This window comes from Sinohyriopsis cumingii, unplaced genomic scaffold (genome assembly GCF_028554795.1).
Source record: "Sinohyriopsis cumingii isolate HCF-2022 unplaced genomic scaffold, ASM2855479v2 utg001792l, whole genome shotgun sequence".
In the NCBI taxonomy this organism is placed as follows: Eukaryota; Metazoa; Mollusca; class Bivalvia; order Unionida; family Unionidae; genus Sinohyriopsis; species Sinohyriopsis cumingii.
In genome coordinates, this window is record NW_028316056.1 from 10,475 (window position 1) to 30,498 (window position 20,024).

The 20,024-nt window shown below is 40.4% G+C and overlaps 1 protein-coding gene across 1 annotated transcript in view; it reads left to right on the forward strand.

Moving 5' to 3' along the window:
* Nucleotides 1-418: 418 nt before the first annotated feature.
* The window catches only part of LOC149771507 (uncharacterized), a 61,176-nt gene continuing 41,570 nt past the window's right edge, over nucleotides 419-20,024 (forward strand). Inside the window, exons 1-3 of the mRNA XM_089948371.1 lie at nucleotides 419-483; nucleotides 1,824-1,915; nucleotides 2,751-2,781. Of these exons, the coding sequence (XP_089804497.1) occupies nucleotides 1,850-1,915; nucleotides 2,751-2,781 (97 nt within the window). The 5' untranslated portion in view covers nucleotides 419-483; nucleotides 1,824-1,849. The remainder of the gene's footprint in view (nucleotides 484-1,823; nucleotides 1,916-2,750; nucleotides 2,782-20,024) is intronic.

The window sequence follows — 20,024 nt, forward strand, 5'->3', positions numbered from 1 at the left end:
ATTTGATTTTGTTTATTGAAAGCAAGCCTAACTTAAATGCAACTTAATTTTTCTGCGAAATCATTACGAAGAAGCATCTTTATGAAAATGGTTTTGTATTCTACATTTCAGTTATTTAATTAGACTTTAGAAAGGATATCAAACATATGTTATCCGTTGGTCCCAAAATTTTAATGTTGTTCAAAGGAACATAGATAGTATGAAACTGAGTCGAGGAGAAAATACTACTCCTACTTTAAATTTCTTAACCAAAATAGATAAATCTTGTTCTTGGTAGAAAGTCAACATGATGTGTGTGATTTCTGGAAAAGACAACGAAAGATTGTAACATAATCTCATTGTGATTACTGGTCATGTGCGTCTCAATATGGGCGGAGTCCAAATGTTATCAGTCCTATATAAGCCAAGCACACCTTTAGTCCCACATAAGAGTTCCTTGTTTTCGACAGATACATTCTTACCAAGGGCCTTCGGAATACTTTGGTAAGTCGACAGTCTCGTTTCAATTTGTTTCGTAAATTTCAGTTTGAAAGGTGTTTTATGGATTTTATATTTGCGTTGCTGTAATTGACGCAGAAGAGAGTCAATTGACAAATTCACTTTTTATCGTGTTCCATATTCAGCTACAGACAGGAAACATATTATAAGTTTACGCTGAGTTTGAGAGTACATTCTTTCCTTTCTACACTGTAGGAAGTGTTCATGCCAATGCGATGAAATAAAATATAACTGTGTTGCATATTCACGTCATCCTTTCCTAAAAGTAAAAACCTAACAAACCATGAAATCACTCCTTTTAAATGGCAAAAGCAAAATTTATACGAATAGTGTGGATTCGAAACATTTAAATAATACAGAAAAAGGGTATGTCTCACGCAATCATTAGAGATTGTGAACGATATTTTATTCAAACAGGATCTTAGTCGGTCTCCAAAAATAGTCTTTCGTGTAATATTACAATTATCCCTTTTCAGTTTTACAAAACTGATTAATCAAGAGACGATATCTGCGTGAGCTTCAGCAGATGTAGTTTTCAAAAGGATATTCCAGTACAATATTGAAGAAAATGGTGCCTTTGGTTGAATTACTCCAGTCCCTCTATTAACTCTAAATGTATCAATTTCGTGAAAACGAATTTTATTTTGTTGACAGAAGCATCTGAAATATCACCTAATTTTTCTTAAACCTTCAGCACACAAAAATTAACATTATAAGAATTTCGGCCTGTTTATCAGTTTTGCAAGATAACGGTTCATTGCGTGTATATGTCGGTTTCAACCTACACCTTAACTTAATATTCTGTATTGTATTATTTGTGTAAACTCCACAGTGATCTTTAAATGTGTAAGCCATCATTATCTACGTCAAACCTGGAAAGTATTACTTGTTCAGAAATATTGATTTCCTTGAATGTTGAAATTAAAGAGCACTGATTGCTGAAATTACTTTCTTATACTTACAGCTATTTTAAACTTTCTAATCACCAACGATACAAATATAAATCATATTGCCATGCCTTCTTCCTAGTTTTTAATTTATGAACAATTAGTCATTGCCTTCTTTCTCGTTCAATGTAACTGTCATGCTGTGTGAAATTTTAAGTTCTATTTATTTGTTAATTATTTTTTCTTAAATAATATCAACAAATTGTGACTGCGATGGGTTCACATTTCGAGGGTTTCAATAGTTAATCATACAGTACGCTGAAAACACAAATTTAGTCTACATGTAGATAATTGTCACTGTAATGAGGCATGTAAAATTTAATATCGACAATACTGAGATTAAACAGATTTGTTTTGTGTTTTTCATATTCGATTCAGCCTAACAAGTGCCACGCTTAACAGGAATGGAGATGCTTGTATTTCGCATCGTGCTATTATCATCTGCTTTAGCCTGTTTGGTTTCAGGAAAGGTATCTAGACTCAATCAACTATTTAACTATTTTTTTGTAAGCCTTTCATTTCTAAATTTGTGTGCTGGTGGTCATTTATCTTTCGATATTCTACACTTCAAAATCTTATTTACCATATGGTGCGTTAATATATATATATATATATATATATATATATATATATATATATATATATATATATATATATATATATATATATATATATATATATATATATATATATATATATATATATACTTTGCTTTGCTTACATCTTGAAAAAAATAAGTATTGCTCCAAAGCAGATAGATAAATGAAGCTGTGTAATAAACTCGCAAGCGAGAGAAACCCATATATCAATTAATATAACAGTCTGAAAATGTAAATTATGACAAATAAGGTTAATGATGTTATGTAACGGTAAAATAATGGTATTTATGATAATAGGGATACCCACAAATGAACGCTTTTAAATGATTATAAAAAGTCATCATACACTGTATAATTTACTCGTATTGTTTTGCATGTACTAAACCTTGCCGCTTTTGTTTCGTTTATGTTAACCGATAACGAGATAAATTTATCAGCGTTTGCAAAAACTGATCGAGGTATTGCGGTGTCAAAGAAAATTAGAGCCTGTTTGCGTACCATCCTCTACTGTGTTTCATAGAATGTGATGTAACATTAATCAAAACAATTTAGTCCGATGAAATTAATTTTAAGAGCTGAGCAACATGGATCAAATGAACATAAAAATTATATTTCTTACCTTCAACTGATATCTATGAGTCTTTATAAAAACTTATTTTATAATCTGGTGATAGTTCTACAATGCATTTAATATATTTCTTTTCAGATTTTTCTGAAGGAACCGAACTTATACTATGGTATGATATATTCCTGCTAAATCGTTATAAAAATAAATTTTCTATAAAAATGAATATACCAATTGTGTATGCGTGTCTCGTGTTCTTTAGGCAGCTTAATATTATGTATTTCAATCTCACCTCCTTTTGTGTCATTTAACATGTATTTTAAGATCCAAAGTTGATTTTATGTATCATCTGCAATTTGAATGAGATCTTATCAACATATCATATAATTATGCATATTCTAGGGCATTTTTATAGTTCCTGCAGTCCATCGTTCATAATACTCATGTTCTAATTTAACCGGAAAAGACTAATTTTATAATAAAATATTTTTTGTCTTCTTGTGTTATTTTGGAATCCTGGAATGCATTTAAAGCAATAATAACGATAAAAATTAAAACACAACTTAAAAGTTGTTATTCACAAGTTATCTGCTATTATATATCGATTCGATCACACTATTTTTAAAGCAATCATTAAACAGCCACCCATACTTGAAAGCGATATATATAGGTGTGAGTGAATATTTTCATTATTTGCAAGTTTATTTGAGTTAAATGACTGGAAAATGAACAAAAATGACTTACTGTGCAGCTATATCCCTCCTTTTCAATAAAAGAAACCCGGAGTTATATTATATTAGCCAACCAGACGTGAGTAGTGAAGGGGGATATTATAGCGTCAATGGGAATTAGCATTACAGACCCCCTTGGGAACATATAGCGTCAAGGGAAATTTAACATGGAGAAAAATCGTGGGAACATATAGCGTCAAGGGAAATTAACATGGAGAAAAATCGTGGGAACATATAGCGTCAAGGGAAATTAACATGGAGAAAAATCGTGGGACAATATAGGGTCTATGGGAATTAACATGGACAAAAATCGTGGGACAATATAGGGTCTATGGGAATTAACATGGCCTTAAACCCTGGGACAATATAGGGTCTATGTAAATTTAACATGGTCAAAAACCCCTGGGACTATATAGGGTCTATGTAAAATTGAAACAGGGAGGGACTCTATTTTCTTTTTAAAAATAAAAAATAAAATAAAAAAAGGGTAGGCAATGGAAAGGCTATCTCTTTTCGAGAAATATGGCTGGCCCTGAAAAGGGCCTTTGGGTTTCTTCTAACACTTCCACTTCTTCAACCATTTTCTCACTTTTGTCACTATTCCTGTCTTCTTTTTCTCCTTTTCCGGCATCCAGTCCGGGTGACCCATGGCTCGGAACTTGGCCTGTATTTTCATCCAGTTGTTATTCAGTTGGTCGAATTCTAATTTCTTCTTCTTATTCTGTTCTTCCTTTCTTTCTTTAGTCCACCTTTCCTTTATGTTCTCTACTTCTTGGGTCAGCACTCGTTTCATAAGTTCCTCGGCTTTTATAAGTTGGTCAACACCCCATTTCACAAAGGACCACTCACTCCATACTAATATATCTTGTAGGAAGCATCTTACTAATCTTGTATTATCCAGAGCTTCCTTTAAGCTACCCACTCTTACATAGGGAGGGTTAATGAATCCTCTTATTTTCTTCACTTCTTCTTCCAACATACCGTCAAGGAGATCCATAGCTAGTTTCAGACTCCTCACTTGTCTTGTCACAAAATCCCTTGTAACTGGATATTTCCATTCCTTTTCTACTCTTTCCACAACATATACTCCATCAACTATCCAAAAATAACTGTGTCTCAAGTTGTTGAACAGGTCAGATACAGCTACCATTTTCTTTCCGTTATTCCGTAGAATGGTGCGAACGACTAACACTGTGGGTTCTTATAGTGAAAGTGCGGACGTGATGGAAAACATCCCCCTAAAAACATAAAATTGATCTTACCTAGATCATGACCCAACAACGCGCGGACGTGAAGGAAAACATCCCCACTTTTCTCATTTCATATAATATAACCCAAACTATACTCTCCACTTACGCTAAGAAACAATAAAGAAACCCATAATCTACTATTCACACTAACTTACTTTATTAGTTACAAACACAAACACAAACACACAAACACATACACTTCCACTATTAATAAAGAGTTAGTGTTTATTTTCACACTACTCTACTTACACACATTGGCAAATTGATCGTTATTTCTTTTCTAGAGTATTGGGTAGCCCTGAAAAGGGCTGTTTTGTTTGGAACTTCATGGACACCTGGTTAATGGTGGCACCTTCCAGGCCTGGCGCCACATACACATCTTATCCCCCAGTTACTTTTTACCTTTTGGGGGGAGAGAGCAGAGGCAGGATATGTCGCTTCAGAATCCCAATTTTCGCTCTCTGGGATTTTGAAATTTCTTCTCTCCTTTTCGTCCTCCTCCTCTTCTTTGTTTCTTCTTTCCTCTTTATATCTTCTTTCTTCTTCTTCTTCTTTATATCTTCTCTCCTCCTCTTCTTTGTTTCTTCTTTCCTCCTCTCTTATCCTTCCCTCCTCGACAATGGCTTCCGCGGCCAGTTCATTTAATATGCGCCTGGCATATTCCAGATGCACATGAAGCTCCAACAGTTTCTCAAGTCTCGTGTTCATTTTTTGGTGTTGATCAATCAACAAGGGTAGCTGGACTGCCGAACGAGCTTCAATTTATACTGAAAGCGCGGACGTGAAGGAAAACATCCCCCTAATAACATAAAATTCATCTTACCTAGATCATGACCAAAAAAAAAACAACAACGCGCGGACCTAAAAGAAACACTCACTCACTTTTTATGCTACCCATTACTATTTAAAATTTTTTATAAATCACTTCAATAGACTATCCACATACTCAAATCAATCCAATCTAACCCCAAATATACACCTCAAACACTAAGAAAAGATATCATTTTAATCTACTATCCACACCAACTTATTTGAGCTCTTACTAACACAAACACACCAACACATACCCTCACATTTTTAATAGCAAGAGTTAGTGTTTATTTTCACACTACTCTACCTACACACATTGGCAAATCGATCGTTATTTCTTTTCTAGAGTATTGGGGTAGCCATGAAAAGGGCTGTTTTTTTGTTTGCTATGGCATTCTTTTTTAGTTTCTAAGAATGCGATGTCCTCTGAGGATAGATTTTCTGGCGATAGGTCTGCTTCTTCGGAAAGAGAAGAAGAACTCTTTGGTGTCGATACGACAATCGACAAAGCCTCTGTCAGCTTCAGGTTGCTGCTGCTGCTGCTGCTGCTGTTGTTGCTGTTGTTGCTGCTGTTGCTGCTGTTGCTGCTGTCTCTGAAGTCTGTACTTCTCTGTCCATTCTTCTTTCTCCCTGTTCATTTCTTCTCTGAAGAGTTCTTCTATCAGGTCTTCAGTGATTTTTAACATTCTCACATTCTCTATTTCTTCTGGCTTCGGTATCAGACTGTGTCTGACCCTATGCAAATTCACGTAGGCTTCGTTGAGCTTAGCTAGTTTGGAGCACATCTTCGTAAGAGGATGAGTCGACAATGGATGGTTAGACTGGGAACAAACCGGTTCTTAAAGTCAAAGCGCGGACGTGAAGGAAAACATCCCCCACACGGTTTTCGAGCCGCAACGTTTAGTGAGTGTCATTAGAGGGATAGTAAGAAATGAAAGAGCATCAATCCAACATTCTTATAGCTAAACAAACCACAAAGGCATTTTTTTTCAAAACACAACATTTTTTATTCAAAAATCACTTAACACTAAACAACAACAACTCTAACATTTTTAATAATAATCCAACACTATAACATCTAACAATTTTTTCAAATCACTAACATTTTTTTCTCAATAGACAATCTACTTTAAACAAGGCTGACAACGTTGTGAATGAAATCGTGATTTCCACTGTTGGAAATCATTAGGCCATTGATTGACACTACGTTTCCTAGCTTGAGACAAAAGATAAGCATAATGGTCACAAAACCATCGATCTACTTTCACATCATTTCTAGCAGAAGAACGAGGATCAAAATGAGTCACTAAATGTTCTAAGGAATAGCCCAGGCTGCGATGATGCAGAAAATACACACAGTACTGTCCACACACCAAGGAATCTGTGCCTTGTAATTTCACATTATTGAATCGGGTGGTTTGAGCATTTCTTTTCATAAAGTCGATGATATCGTCTTCCAAAGGGGGCAATCCGTACGAATCGAAATATTCCACACATCCTTCTTGAGGAAAGTAGACGGCTACCCAGTGGGTTCCTGGGAGATGACTGTCGTCTGTGTTGATCACGTAAGCTTGATGGTCTTTAGGTTTGCGATGAGGGAGTTCATCTTTAGCACAGACGACAGGATTCCAAGAAGCTGTATACGAACTGTGGTTCAAAAGGTAATAAAGTTCCCAGGTATCCATGTTTTTTTCTTCTTCACAGGTAATAATAAGTCGTCAATTCGATCCTGACTTTTTGCTTGAAAATGTCTGACGAATAAACGGTTATTCGTTCTGTTTCCTCACTCTGATTCAGGAGAGCTTCGATACGATGGATCTCTTGAGTGGTTAATGGTGGACAAGAATGTTCACGCAAGTCTTTATACCACTGGTGCAACACGTCTTTGTCTGAGATGAGACTCCAAGCGTCGTCCAGATACTCGTCCAATTTTTCTTCTTGACTTAACATCAGGCATTTGTCGTGTTGAATTTGACTGGGATGGTCGTTTTGACATCCATAGCAATTTTTCTTGATCAATTCCGTCATTTTTTCGACCAAGTGTTTGGCAAAACAGGAAACTAAATGGGCTTCTTGTTCTGGCCATCTCGACTTCATCATGATCACTTCTTCTTCTTTTTCCAGGGTCTCCTCACATTCCATGTTCAAAGTTTCTCCACTAGGTAAAGAGGGATAACAGTCTTCCATGACTTCTAGTAATCTAGAATGACTTCTCTCAAACTGTTGATTTCTATCGTATTGTCAAATTCTGCATACAGGATGACGTTCAACGTTGGATCAGCAGGGTCTCGGTTTGCAAATAGAATTTCCACACGAATCTGGCCTGATTTTATAGGGTGGAAATGTCCCTCGTCGCTGCCTTGGTCTGGAGTGAAATCGAAAGCCCACAATGCATAGCCTCCTGCATAATCGTCGTACGTAATCCCGTGACTGGTGTTGGTCCCTAACTGTCCCGTGGCTTCGTATAGGGACAAGTACGATCTCAAGTAATTGTTCTGGGCAAAGTTAGGCTCAAAGGGTCGGGTACACAAGGTCTTGCCGTCGCGACTGACTTCGATTTTGGACACGCTAGAGTGTCGAGACTCAAAAGGATTTTCGTTGTGAAGTCCATTGAAAGCTGAATTCCTGACGATACCAACGATCAAACGTTTGGGTAACTGCCCTTGGAACAGATGATCTTCGATCATGGATCGCTGTCCAACAGGAATGGTGAACGTTTTCACTTCTACGCGTCGCATCGGATACTTGGCGGTCGTTCTGCTCAACGTCTGACTGATGTCGTTACCTACTTTAGGTAACACTTCTATGCGACGCACGTAGAGCCTGGCTTCTTGAATGATGGTTTTGTAAGTGGCATCATTAGCCATGAAATGGAAAGCAGCACTACTGCGATTCAGTCTCAGGCGGATATCCACTCCGTTCAGCAAATACTTTTCTTGTAACCACATGTCCAAATGCAAACGATCCATCAGTTCTAAACTTCGCCCTTCCTTAATTTTAGTTCTACGTGTGTTAAACCCCACATTGTGAGGATTGTCATCTTCTGTCAGGGCTGTGTCGCTAAACGTGGTTGCACCGGCCGTGTCAGGTTTCCATACCACGCAAGCATCCAGATGAGTGTTCTTGGCTTCTTTTCCGGACGTCAAGAGATTTTCCAAGTAGGCACGATACGGGTAAGTATCCATGCTGCTGCTGACCAGTTTGTTATTCAAGTACAAGTCCACTTCGCTGAACAAGGAATGCATGAAATTGTTGACGGGCGCTACCCTATCATTGGCTCCAGGATTGGTGTTGTCAGTTTTGATCACTTTGACTTTCAAATACAGGTAACTGCTATTCAGATCGATGTAATCTTCGGGCTGTCCTTTGATTTCGAACTCGATAGGAGCGGAATCCGTCAAAGAGGAGACGGGATGAAATTCCACCCACTGGGATTCTTGCATCGTCATCATGGTGGGGGGCATGGCAAACATATCCAGTTCCGTCTTGGAACAAGCACATGACTCTCGGTGCATCATTTTTTTCTGTGTCTCAATAATCGAAAACGTCTAAGTCTCGAACGGTTCTTCTTTTCTTGGCTTTTCTCGCTTGAAGTCTGGTGAAAGGGTGTTTTCTTCGTCGTCTCTTTCTGCCTTGTCCTTGCTGAATGCCTGACTCGGTAGCGTGCAGGGCATTTATAGGTGTGTCTCGTCGGCCCAAAATGTCTTTGCCCGTTTGCAGCAAGACATTTTTGCCTGCCCTCATGAAGGCTTCTTTAGGGTTTTGTTTGTCGATGATGACATTTTGGAGAAATTCTTTGCCTTGCGTCAGTGCCGCATCTTTCAAGGCGTGCAATCCGCGTGTCACCATCGGTTTCAACACCGGGGCCACCGAACGAAAGGCCGATTTTAACATGTCTCCTAAACCGTGTCCTCGCTGTCGAGCAACCCCTTGGTACACTGGATACATGACTTACTTACGAGTCGTGAGAGAACCGTTTTCGAAAATGGAGTTTCACCGTGACTTTTCCTTTGGTGAATGGAATATTTTGTCCCAAATCTCCTTTTATAGTAATGTTGACCGTGTCCAAATACGACTTGCTGACAGGTAAATAGTGAGGATGGACAAATTCGCGGTGGACGTGATAAGTGTTTCCACCTTCCTCGTCAGCGTTCGCGGCAGAATCCACTTTGAAAGGAATGACACGCAGTAACGGTACGGAGGTGTGTCCCACCACGTTATACTCCACCACATCGGAGTAGACGAACATCAAATTCAGTCCTTGGTTCAGTTCTACTGGGGTACGAAATAACTTGCTAAAAGACTCGTTGTCATAAACGATGGGTAATTCGTTGTTATTGAGTATGGTCGTTCTCATGTTCATGTCTCCGCCCAACATGTCATACAATTCAGGACAAAATAAAATGGACATGATTTTACTCCGCTCAAATTTCATCGAGAAGCGACGAGCTACTTTGTGGTACTCCATGGTGACATTTTTGTTGACATGATCCAAAGCTTTCCCAAACACGCCATTAAACTTGGCAGCTATGGTGTTGACCAAATGTTGACCACTAAAATAATAACCTGGGGGAATGAAAAAGTGGTAGGTCCACTTTTGAGTTTTCTCATTATAGGTTTTATTGTCATATATGACTTTCTTATTCAACTCCTGTTGCAATGGCTCGTCATGAACTTCCACATGAAAAAAATTTTGATTGGGAAGGACATTGAGGACTTGGGTTGGGTGAATGATTTCCACTAAAGCCACTTCCCAATGGGCTTCGTGATCTAAGGGGATGGCTTGAGGTGATTTGGCCGTGTAACAGCACAACGTGTTGTGGGGAAACACCTCCATGGAACTGTCACTGGGTAAGGTTAAGTAAAATTGGTTTTGGTGACTCATAATTCCAGAGTTCTGTGGCTGTCCGAGGGGATATTACTGGACGTCAGAGGCGCGTCTCCGCCCAAAATGGGGTTCTGGTTGTGGTTGGACTGGTGACTGGCACTGGCACTGGACACGAGCTTCCCGTGGTTCCCGTTGGAAGAGAATTTCAGGGAGGGATTAGGAAGCAGGTAACCGATGCAACTGCTCAATAAAATGGTCCACAATTGTTTGTCTCCTTGTTGCAGACTCAAATTGGCAATGGCTGCCCCGATGACATAATACACCACGAAGATTTGGCAGAAAAAGACGATTTGCGTTTTAGGCACACGTTCTCCACACCACACCCACAAGGGTTGTTTTTGTAAATCTTGTACAGAAGAACTGGGTGAAGGAGGAGTGGTCGACGTAGCTGCGTCTGCTGTGTGAAAGGGCATGATGGTCACTTCTTTTTATAGTCGATGACTTGCGAAGCGTCGATCCAAGAATCGAAACTGGGTGGATATCCTTTCCAACGTACTTTGACTTCTTTGACACGTCGTTTGCCCACTTTACGGGTTCTGCGTTCGAGAATGCTTTCGATGTCGTACACGTCGTCTTCTTTTTTGGTGACACGTTGTAACTCGGGCAAATAAAACGTTCCTTTGAGCAGTTCTCCGTTCATGTCTTCCAATTTATAGACGGCAGGATGACGGCCATGCACTCGTCCAGTGACGCGAAACAATTCGGTCGTCCAGTTAGGTAAGTAACCTTTGTCGAAAGTGCGTTTGGTTTTGCCAATGCGCACCCAATCTCCTATGGTCAACTCTCCACTTTTCTTGGGGACAGCCCTCGTCGGGGACGTACCGAACAGACGCTCGAACACCAGCACTTCGTTGTCGGGAGTCACGTCTTGCGGGGCACGTCCGATGCTTCGATGGTAAGATTGGTTGTACGCTTGCACCAGGTGCGGTAAGATGTCGATGTACTTCAGAGTGTGGTGATGCGTAAAATATTTCCACATGCGTTCTTTCAAAGTGCGTTGAAAACGTTCCACGATGCTGGCTTTGGTTTCGGGATTCTCGGTGGTAAAAAAATGAATGTCACGTTTCTTTAATTCTTTTTGGAAAGCTTGGTTCAGAAATTCGGTGCCTTTGTCCGTTTGCCATCGAAGAGGGTGACGACCGCTTTGTTTCAACACCCGTTGCAGGGCTCGCACTAACTCGCTGCTCGATTTGGAAGTCAAGGGCACGACCCAGGCAAATTTGGAAAAGACGTCGATGACACAAAACAAATATTTGTAGCCACGATTGTAGCTGGCCAAATGAGAGACATCGGCTAAATCGGCTTGCCATTGATGATCGATGCCTTCCACTCGGGTGCGACTTCTGGCAAACTTGCGTCGAATGGGTTTGTGTAAAGTGTAGGTAGCTTGTTCTTGTAACCATCGTTGCACTTGAGGTAAACGGAGACTTTTCAGTCGCGTTTTGGCAGCACGATACAATTTTTGAACTCCTGCGTAACCTGCAGGATGGGAGGGATCGTAGTAAATGCTGGCTAAGACTTTTTCCATTTTTTTGTGTTGATTGGTGTCTTAATAAGGCACCCACTCTTGGAGGATGCTACTCTTTTTCTCTTGGGGTATTTTCTTGGATTGCAATGCTTTGCGTGTGCGACCGGCAATAGGTGTCGAAGAGGAGGAGGATGTCTGAGCGGGGGATATCGGTTCTTGTTTCACTTCTGTCTTCACTTTCTTTTTCTCTTGTGATGAAGAAGGGGTGGCCATCATCTTTTTAATCCATCCAATTCTGGAGGTAGGTTGTGTTGTTAACTTGCGTACTTTTTCTGGTGGAGTTTGAAACCCTTCTTCTTCTTCTTTTCTTTTTTCTGTCTTGGTCACTGGTACTGGTACTGGTACTGGTGATGGTGCTGGACTTTTCATCAAGGTCTTAAAATCTTTCAGAGTGGGTAGAGCTGTTTCAGCAGCAGTGGGGGCGAATCCGACATTTTGTCCAATCGTCATTTTGCTTTATTAATACTTTCTGCACTCAGCGGATCCGGTGTCGTCAGCGCCCGGTAAAAAAAAAACGACGTCGTCGTCGGTGGGTCGTCCAATCGTCATTTGGTTTAATACACTTTCTGCGCGCCGATACCAGCGTCGTCAGCGTCCGGTAAAAAAGCGCGACGACCGCGTCGATGTCATTGCCCCCCCTGCTGCTAAGAAGTTATTTACAATGATCTTACAAACAGAGTGATTACTAACTCCTCCTCTTGTAGATCAATTAGGTTATTTGACTGATCGGTAAGTCTAAAATTAATTCTCGTTAAAAACCGATTATGGCATCGCATATAGACCGGATTAATCGGGCTCTCAACGATTAAGAATCCGGGAGGGGCTGTTGGTGAAAATGAATAAAGGATATACCCCTGTTGAGCTTGATTTGATTGCTTGGTATCTACCTGGTAACTCCCTTCGATAACATCACACACTAGATTGATTGCTATCACCGATGCGATATTTACGTTGTATGGGGCAATATGCCTACCACCATCTCCGTTATCGTGTCTGAGGATAGTTGATGGACCGAAAAAATCATTAAGAGACTTTCTTAGTTCTGGCGCGTTGTATCCTGGAAACTTGAAATCGGGTAAATCGGCTTCTGTGATATTATACTCGGTTAGGAATTTTTGTTTATTACCATCGCTGCTATCGGATATTATTTTAACGATTCGTTCATTGATATATTCCATGTCTGATATAAGTTGATTTAACACCTCAACGTGATTTTGTGCTTTTGTTTTCCGTAGTTGTTCTAGTTGCAATCGGTAATTACGATTAATCTCGATAAAAAAACTATCTATATCATTTAAATTAACTGTTAATATTACGAACGATTCAGGAGTTTCCCTATACGGAAAATGCCATTGCATGGTATTCCTGTCTTGAAATATAAACTGGCCGTATGGTGACGTGTTTTTCATAATAGACAAATCATCTCGATACCTGGGATTAATTTCATGATACGATTGCGCATTCGTGTGAAATTCCCGCGGACTTTCATGAGGTGGATTCTCAGGCCAACCTAGTATGGTTCTTATTGAACTGTTATAAATATCAACCATATACCCCGGTGTGCTTATTTCAATCGTCGACGATAACGTCGGTTCATGAACCGTAATATCGATTTTTGATTCTTTTCCTGTGATCGATTTCATCCTGCGTTGAAATTCTTTATTGATTTGTTCTATTTGGTATGACCCAGTTGGTATTGTAACCTCCTTCCAGTCTGGGGTCCCATCGGGTTTATTTGTCCATGCAAAAGCCAGCGAGTTATTAGGTTGTTGTCCGTTAAATGCATCCGCTCGGATATTAGGCCAACTGCGATATACTCGCAATTTTGCCAGCGCTATTTCCTTCACTGGAATCGGAGAAGGGAAGTTTACACTGAATTCTGGCTTCGTTGATGTTATCGATATCATACTTGTTTGTACCGGAGTGGTGTTCTCCGCGATCCGTTGAAGTAATTGAAACCCTTCGGGGTTCAGCGACATTATTATTATTCGTCGTTTCTAGTGTTTAATTTCAACACCGAATATTAACAACCTGCTTGTTTTCAGGAGAATGTTTTAAGCCCATTGAAGTGGTTTCAGCGACGTGGTTTCCAGCTTCCAGTTGAAAATCCTCGATTTTTGACATCGCGGAGTCATACAACTGGACCATCGTGGAGAATTCAACATCGGATATAAACGAATTATCTATCGCCAACGAGATCAACCCGGATAATTTCGAGTACGCGTCGGATACTATTTGATGTTTTATTGTATACTCGTTGAGTTTTTTCTGAGAACACGATGATATCTTTCTAGTGATTGCGTTGGCGACTCCAGCAATTGTTGTCGCCGCGGAGATAGCGATTGGAACAGCGATCGGGGCCATCATGGTCACCGTGGATAAAATAACACCGGTACCGGCTACTATACCCGACACCGAGTACACGACCGCGTCGATGGTGGTTATTTTTCGGCGGTATTTTTTTATTTTTACACGGTATTGTTCGGAAAGCGTTTTCAAATTCGCGGAGAATTCTTTTACGGTATTGAATCGATATTGATGTGACGTCGGTGATACCTCTGATTCAATTACCTTGGTGGTCATTTTTATTTTAAAAGAGCTAGTGTTTTTAATTACTTAGATCCGCTACAAATTCCACATACCATGTAATGTTTGCCCTGGTTAAATTTCTATCAACGGCATAAATTGTAAACGGTTCAGTTGCGTCCTTGTCTATAATTGTTGATATTGTATTGTTAAACCCGGATGAACTCGACGATAATATATTAAACTGCATCATTGAAACCAGTGTCAATCGATAAATACCCTTAACAGTTGCGGTAATATTTACTATATTCTGTGTAAGAGTCCAAGTGAATGATCCATGCCGAATCGTGTATACTGTGTTGATGGTGTTCTCGTGAGGGATTTTTATTTTTGTCATTTCCGGTATTCTGTCTTTGATATCTGTAACATCAGCTCTGATTGTTCCTATTTCCTGTGTATGCGCGTCTATATTCCCCTTAATCGCTGCAACATTAGTTTTGATTGTTTCTATTTCCCGTGTATTCTCGGTCATACTTTTTTTGTTCGCTGCAACATCAAGTTTGATTGTTCCTATTTCATATGTATGCACGTCTATACCCTTTTTGTTCGCTGCAACATCAGTTTTGATTATTCCTATTCCCCGCCAATACGCGCCTATATTTTTTTTGTTCGTTTCAATATCAGTTTTGATTGTTCCTATTTCCTGTGTATGCGCGTCTACATTATTTATGATCGTTGTAACATCAGTTTTGATTGTTTCTATTCTCCGTCCATTCGAGTCTACATTATTTATGATCGTTGCAACATTAGCGCCGATTATTTCTATTTCCCGTTCATGCACGTCTACACTCCTTTTGTTCGTTGCAACATCAGTTTTGATTGTTTCTATTTCCTGTCTATACGCAGTGATATCATTTATAGTTATTGTAATCTCATCCAGCTTGGTATTTTTTTTACCAAAGAATTTATCAAAGTTGTTATCGATCCTGTTAAAATTTTTTCGTAACGTGTAAAATTGGCCCGACAGCGTTGTAAACTCCGAAATAGTATTTTTTATCCCTACAAGATTCGGTTCGGTCACCGTCGGGGTCCCAAAAAAACTAGCAGTAGTGAGTTGTATATCGGTGACAGACTTTTGTATCCCCTCAAACTGATTTGCTTGCGCGTTAAATTTATCATATAAATTTTTTAACGAATTCGACATGGTTATATAATTGTCGTCTAGTGTATTTATTTTTCCATTTATCGTCAAGATGGATTCACCTGATTTAAGTCGTCCGTCGCCGGTATATAGCGCGATAGTGTTCTCGGCGGCATTACGTTGTCGTATTAAAACGTCATCCAGCGACACATTACTGGATTTTAATTTACCCTGACGATCTTGAAATACAACTATTTCGCCCGGGTCAACACTGGTTAGATTTAACGTATCAGCGATTTCATCCTCGATTAGTTTTTTTATGTCATCGGTGGCGAGCGTTTCCGTGGATTCTTTCAGCGCCGAAACCGGTCGTCCCCAGATATCAATCATTATTATTGTAAAAAAACACAGTGTTTTTAATTAACCCGCCGGGCCTCTACGACCCCACTAGTGTATTCGTTTACAACCACATGAGGTGGTTTCCGCGATGATGAAATCGCCGCGAGTACGTTCAATACCTCACGGCCGCATATCGGTGGGTCACTTAATTGCTGTGTTGGCAGCGTGGAATAAAAAACCGGGGCTGAACACGCCCGGATATACCGCATGAACTCGTTTGGCGGGGCTAACCCGTATGAATCAAAATAGACGATCGCACGCGGATCAATTGCGTATGCAACCCAATGAGTTCCCGCTCCGGAGGATTTATCGAGGTTAATTATACCGGTTTCAATATTCCTTGGTTTTGTCGGTAATTGATCCCTCATAAAAACACCTCTGAAGTTTTTTATCGCTAACGCGTTTGCGGCATCTATTAAATCAAAATTAGACATAGGAGTCATTAAACGGTTCCCGGTAGTCTTAGACCCTTCCCCGAGTACCATGAATACGGGGTTCCCGGTAGTCTTAGACCCTTTCCGGCTACGGGTCGTCCTCGTTTCTTTTTTTTATAGCCTTTCCCGGTTGCCTTCTTCAATGCCATTCCCGCCGCGGTACCAACGGCTCCTAACGCCGCCGCCTTCGCCACTGCTGGGGCCGCCGCGGCAATCAACGCTGGAATCGCAGCTAACAGCGGAAATATCCCACCGGTCTTTTCCATGTCTTTGATCGCTGCGGCCGAAAAATCTATTTGAACACCCTTTTTATTCTTCATTGCATCATTGAAATGTTTTATTTGACGCGCCGTCAACGATATCTTATGATTACCACCTGCCATCTGTGACGGCTTTAACGTTATTGTGGTTCCACATTGTTTAGCCGACTTTGATCGTAATTTCTTGACTTGACCATCGGTCAACTCTACACCGACAACACTATACGACATTTTTATTGTAAACGCGTTTATGTTTTCAATTACATGTTTTCCACTGGTGCATCAACGATTCTCATTCGTCCACCAACACCTTCCAACAGCATTGATTTATCGCTGAGAATGACAGCAACCGCTCTATAATTAACACCACCCGGGGCTATACGAGCTCGGAAGTGTATATCAACGACGGACTGTCTCGTTAAATCAAGATGTTCCAGCGAAAAGTAATAAATCGGATACAGGTTTTTAAAATCAAGTTGTGATATTTGCAAACCGGTGTCAACGTTTTGATCACGACCCATATATGACAGCATCCGATGGTACACGCGAGCAATATGGTTGTTGTCGTAATTAAGCTGTATATCCTCGGATGGTTCCTGTTGTCCGTTTATTCTCAGCGAAACCTCCCTGACTCCTAATTTATCAAATATCATATGACTGCGTTCTTGATTACCCAATCGATCCCTATTCTGTAGCGCTATAAATATATGACGCGGGGCTGAAACGCCTTGTTTGGATGCCAAGTGCCATGTAAATGTATCAGCGACATTATCTTCTTTAGCATCAGTTGTTACCGCTAGCCAACTCAACAACGATTTTCCCCCCTGTTCCATAAATGATAACAATCGTGCTTCCGTGGTAACTGATGGAGTCAACACCGGCATCCACAATGCTATTTTAGTTAAAATGACTTTACCGTTATCGACGCCAGCAGCACGCCATATTGCATTGTTATCATCGCCCCTTCGCGATAGCGCAATTGTATGCTTAGCCCCATAGATAACTTTTCTGACATTTCTACAAAATCCGAATATGTGATGGAGTGGAATCGCGCATGAAAACTGTCGGCGTTGTCCTTGCAACATCCCTAATCGTGTTGCAAACCCTAGATTAAAATTATCGTTAGTACTTTTTATAACAGTGAAATCAGCGCCTGGTTTTGGTCTGCGGTCTGGATTGGCTGCTTCAGCTTGATTATCAACTACGGTATTTTCTTTCATCAGCACGTTAATGTACTGAATATGATCAGCGTTATTAGTGGTATCCTTTGCGAACATCATAGATGGGCCCGCCGATCTTGTATAATCATCAGAATATCTTGCTAGCCCAATTATCGTCGTTGCAACATCAACATCGTTTTCTACTGATTCAATTTCTCGCCCGTCAATGAGATATCTAGCACTCTCAAATAACGCCATGATGCCGTTGTTGACAAAGCCAACTCGAACACGACCGTCATTTGCGTATGGTGCATTATCGGCAGCATTTGTTACAAGTTCTCCCTCAATTTCGATAAACGCTTCACACGGCAAAAAGTATTTACTGGTATCTTGGACTTGAAGTTCAATTCGCGATCGTAGGTTGGCTTGTGGTGGTTGATAGGAATAAAATTGATAATCACGGACAGAATCATCCCTGCGCACTGGGGCGTCCATATCAAACGCGGGATCAGCGGTTCGCGCAAACATTTTATTATTTATCATGTTGATGTTTTCAATTGCAATTCATCAACGTCGTTTTCGTCGTAAATTCTTTAAGCCACTTCCCGCTATCGGGTTCATGAGCGCGTTGGTTGTTGCATCGGTGGATGGCTTTGCCAGAGCCGCCAACGACTCTAGTTTTTCTTCCACGGCGTTATTTATTACTTTACTGACATTTGCAGGCATCACTGTCGTTGATGGCATCACCGGTGGTTTCTGTTTTCTTTTTCTCACCAACGATGCTAGTTTATCTCGTGCGGCAGAAAACGCCCTTCCGGCGACATCACCAATAGCACTAATACCCCTATCACGAATAACATCAATAGCCTTCATTCCTAATTGTTTGGCTAACGGCGCCACTTTTGGAGCCATTCTTGTAAATAACCCCGCAATGGTGCTACCGAGACCGTCTCCGTACCACGCGCGGTATACAGGCAATCGTGAGTTTACCACGTAGACGCTGACTGGTTTATCATGGTTGTAGTGTATAATCATCTTTATTATAAAAACACCAGTGTTTTCCAATTAGTGATTGATCACCAGTGTTTTCCAATTAGTGGTTGGTCAATCGCTGTAATGACCGTGGTCCACGAGTTCGTCTATGAGCGTTCGATATACATTTATGTCCATGATACCACCGGCAAACAACCGCCTGCAAATATCAGCGGCCTCATTGATTATTTCCGGAGAGTTATTTCCGGCTCGTTTTCCTCCGATTAGTACTTCCAGCCGTGATATATCACTGAGAACACTACCAGGACAAGTAACGCTAGCGTTGAAACCAGAAGAGTTTACAACGGAGTATCCTTTTCCGTGCTTTGGTCTTTCACTTTTTACTTTATTGTGGAATATTATATAATTATTATCACGCGGTGGTAATACTTTTTTATGTTTACTTGCCAAATACACTATTCTTGTCCAGTCCTTTAACGACTTTATATTTTTCTCGTAATCGCTATTGATATGTATCTCTCGTAAATCCTTATCAAAATTTATGGCAGTAAAATTAACTAATCCTTCGTAGTCAAGATTTCTAATTGTGTCTATTGTGCTCTTTGTAAGTACTTTAGAGGGTATATTCTCCTTTATCTCTATTTCTTCCGGTATTTCTTCCGGTATTTCTTCCGGTATTTCTTCTTCTGGTTCTCTTGCGGTGGCGCCTAGTTCTTCTTCATCGGCCATTGTAACATAAGGTTCTTGTGGGTCCGTTATAGCGAGTGGTGGCGGCCTCTCCCTCCGTTGGTGTGTTGTAGCAACCGCTATTTTCGCAGGAAGTGTTTCTAAAGACCTTTTTGTTTGTTCGGTCTGAGCCGCTATCTTTTCAAGCGCACCGAGGACGGGCACAGTTGCCGCCGTAACATCTTTGGTCGCTTTAGTTACCGGGGCAAAGAGTTGTTCACTTCCAACAGCAAAATCAGTTTGTAGTTGTTGCCTCGTTTGAAGTTGTTTTCGGACCCTGTCTCGTAACGGTATGAACTTTTTAAGCGCTGCTAGCCGCTCTCTGGCTAGCCGAGTAGTAAGTGATTCGCCTACCATTTATTATAAATTGCTCCGTAATTTCTCATTTCCCTGTGGCAGCGTCAGACGCACGTTACCACGACCTATCGTGGGAAAAAAAATGTATACAACGTAAAAATTCACTTCCGTACGCTACATGCCATTAAATTGGGGGCTCCACGGAGTTTTCGTCTATAATCCTTCTAATGTTTTTAATTTTATTAGAGATTTCTCGACGCCGTTCAAAAGCC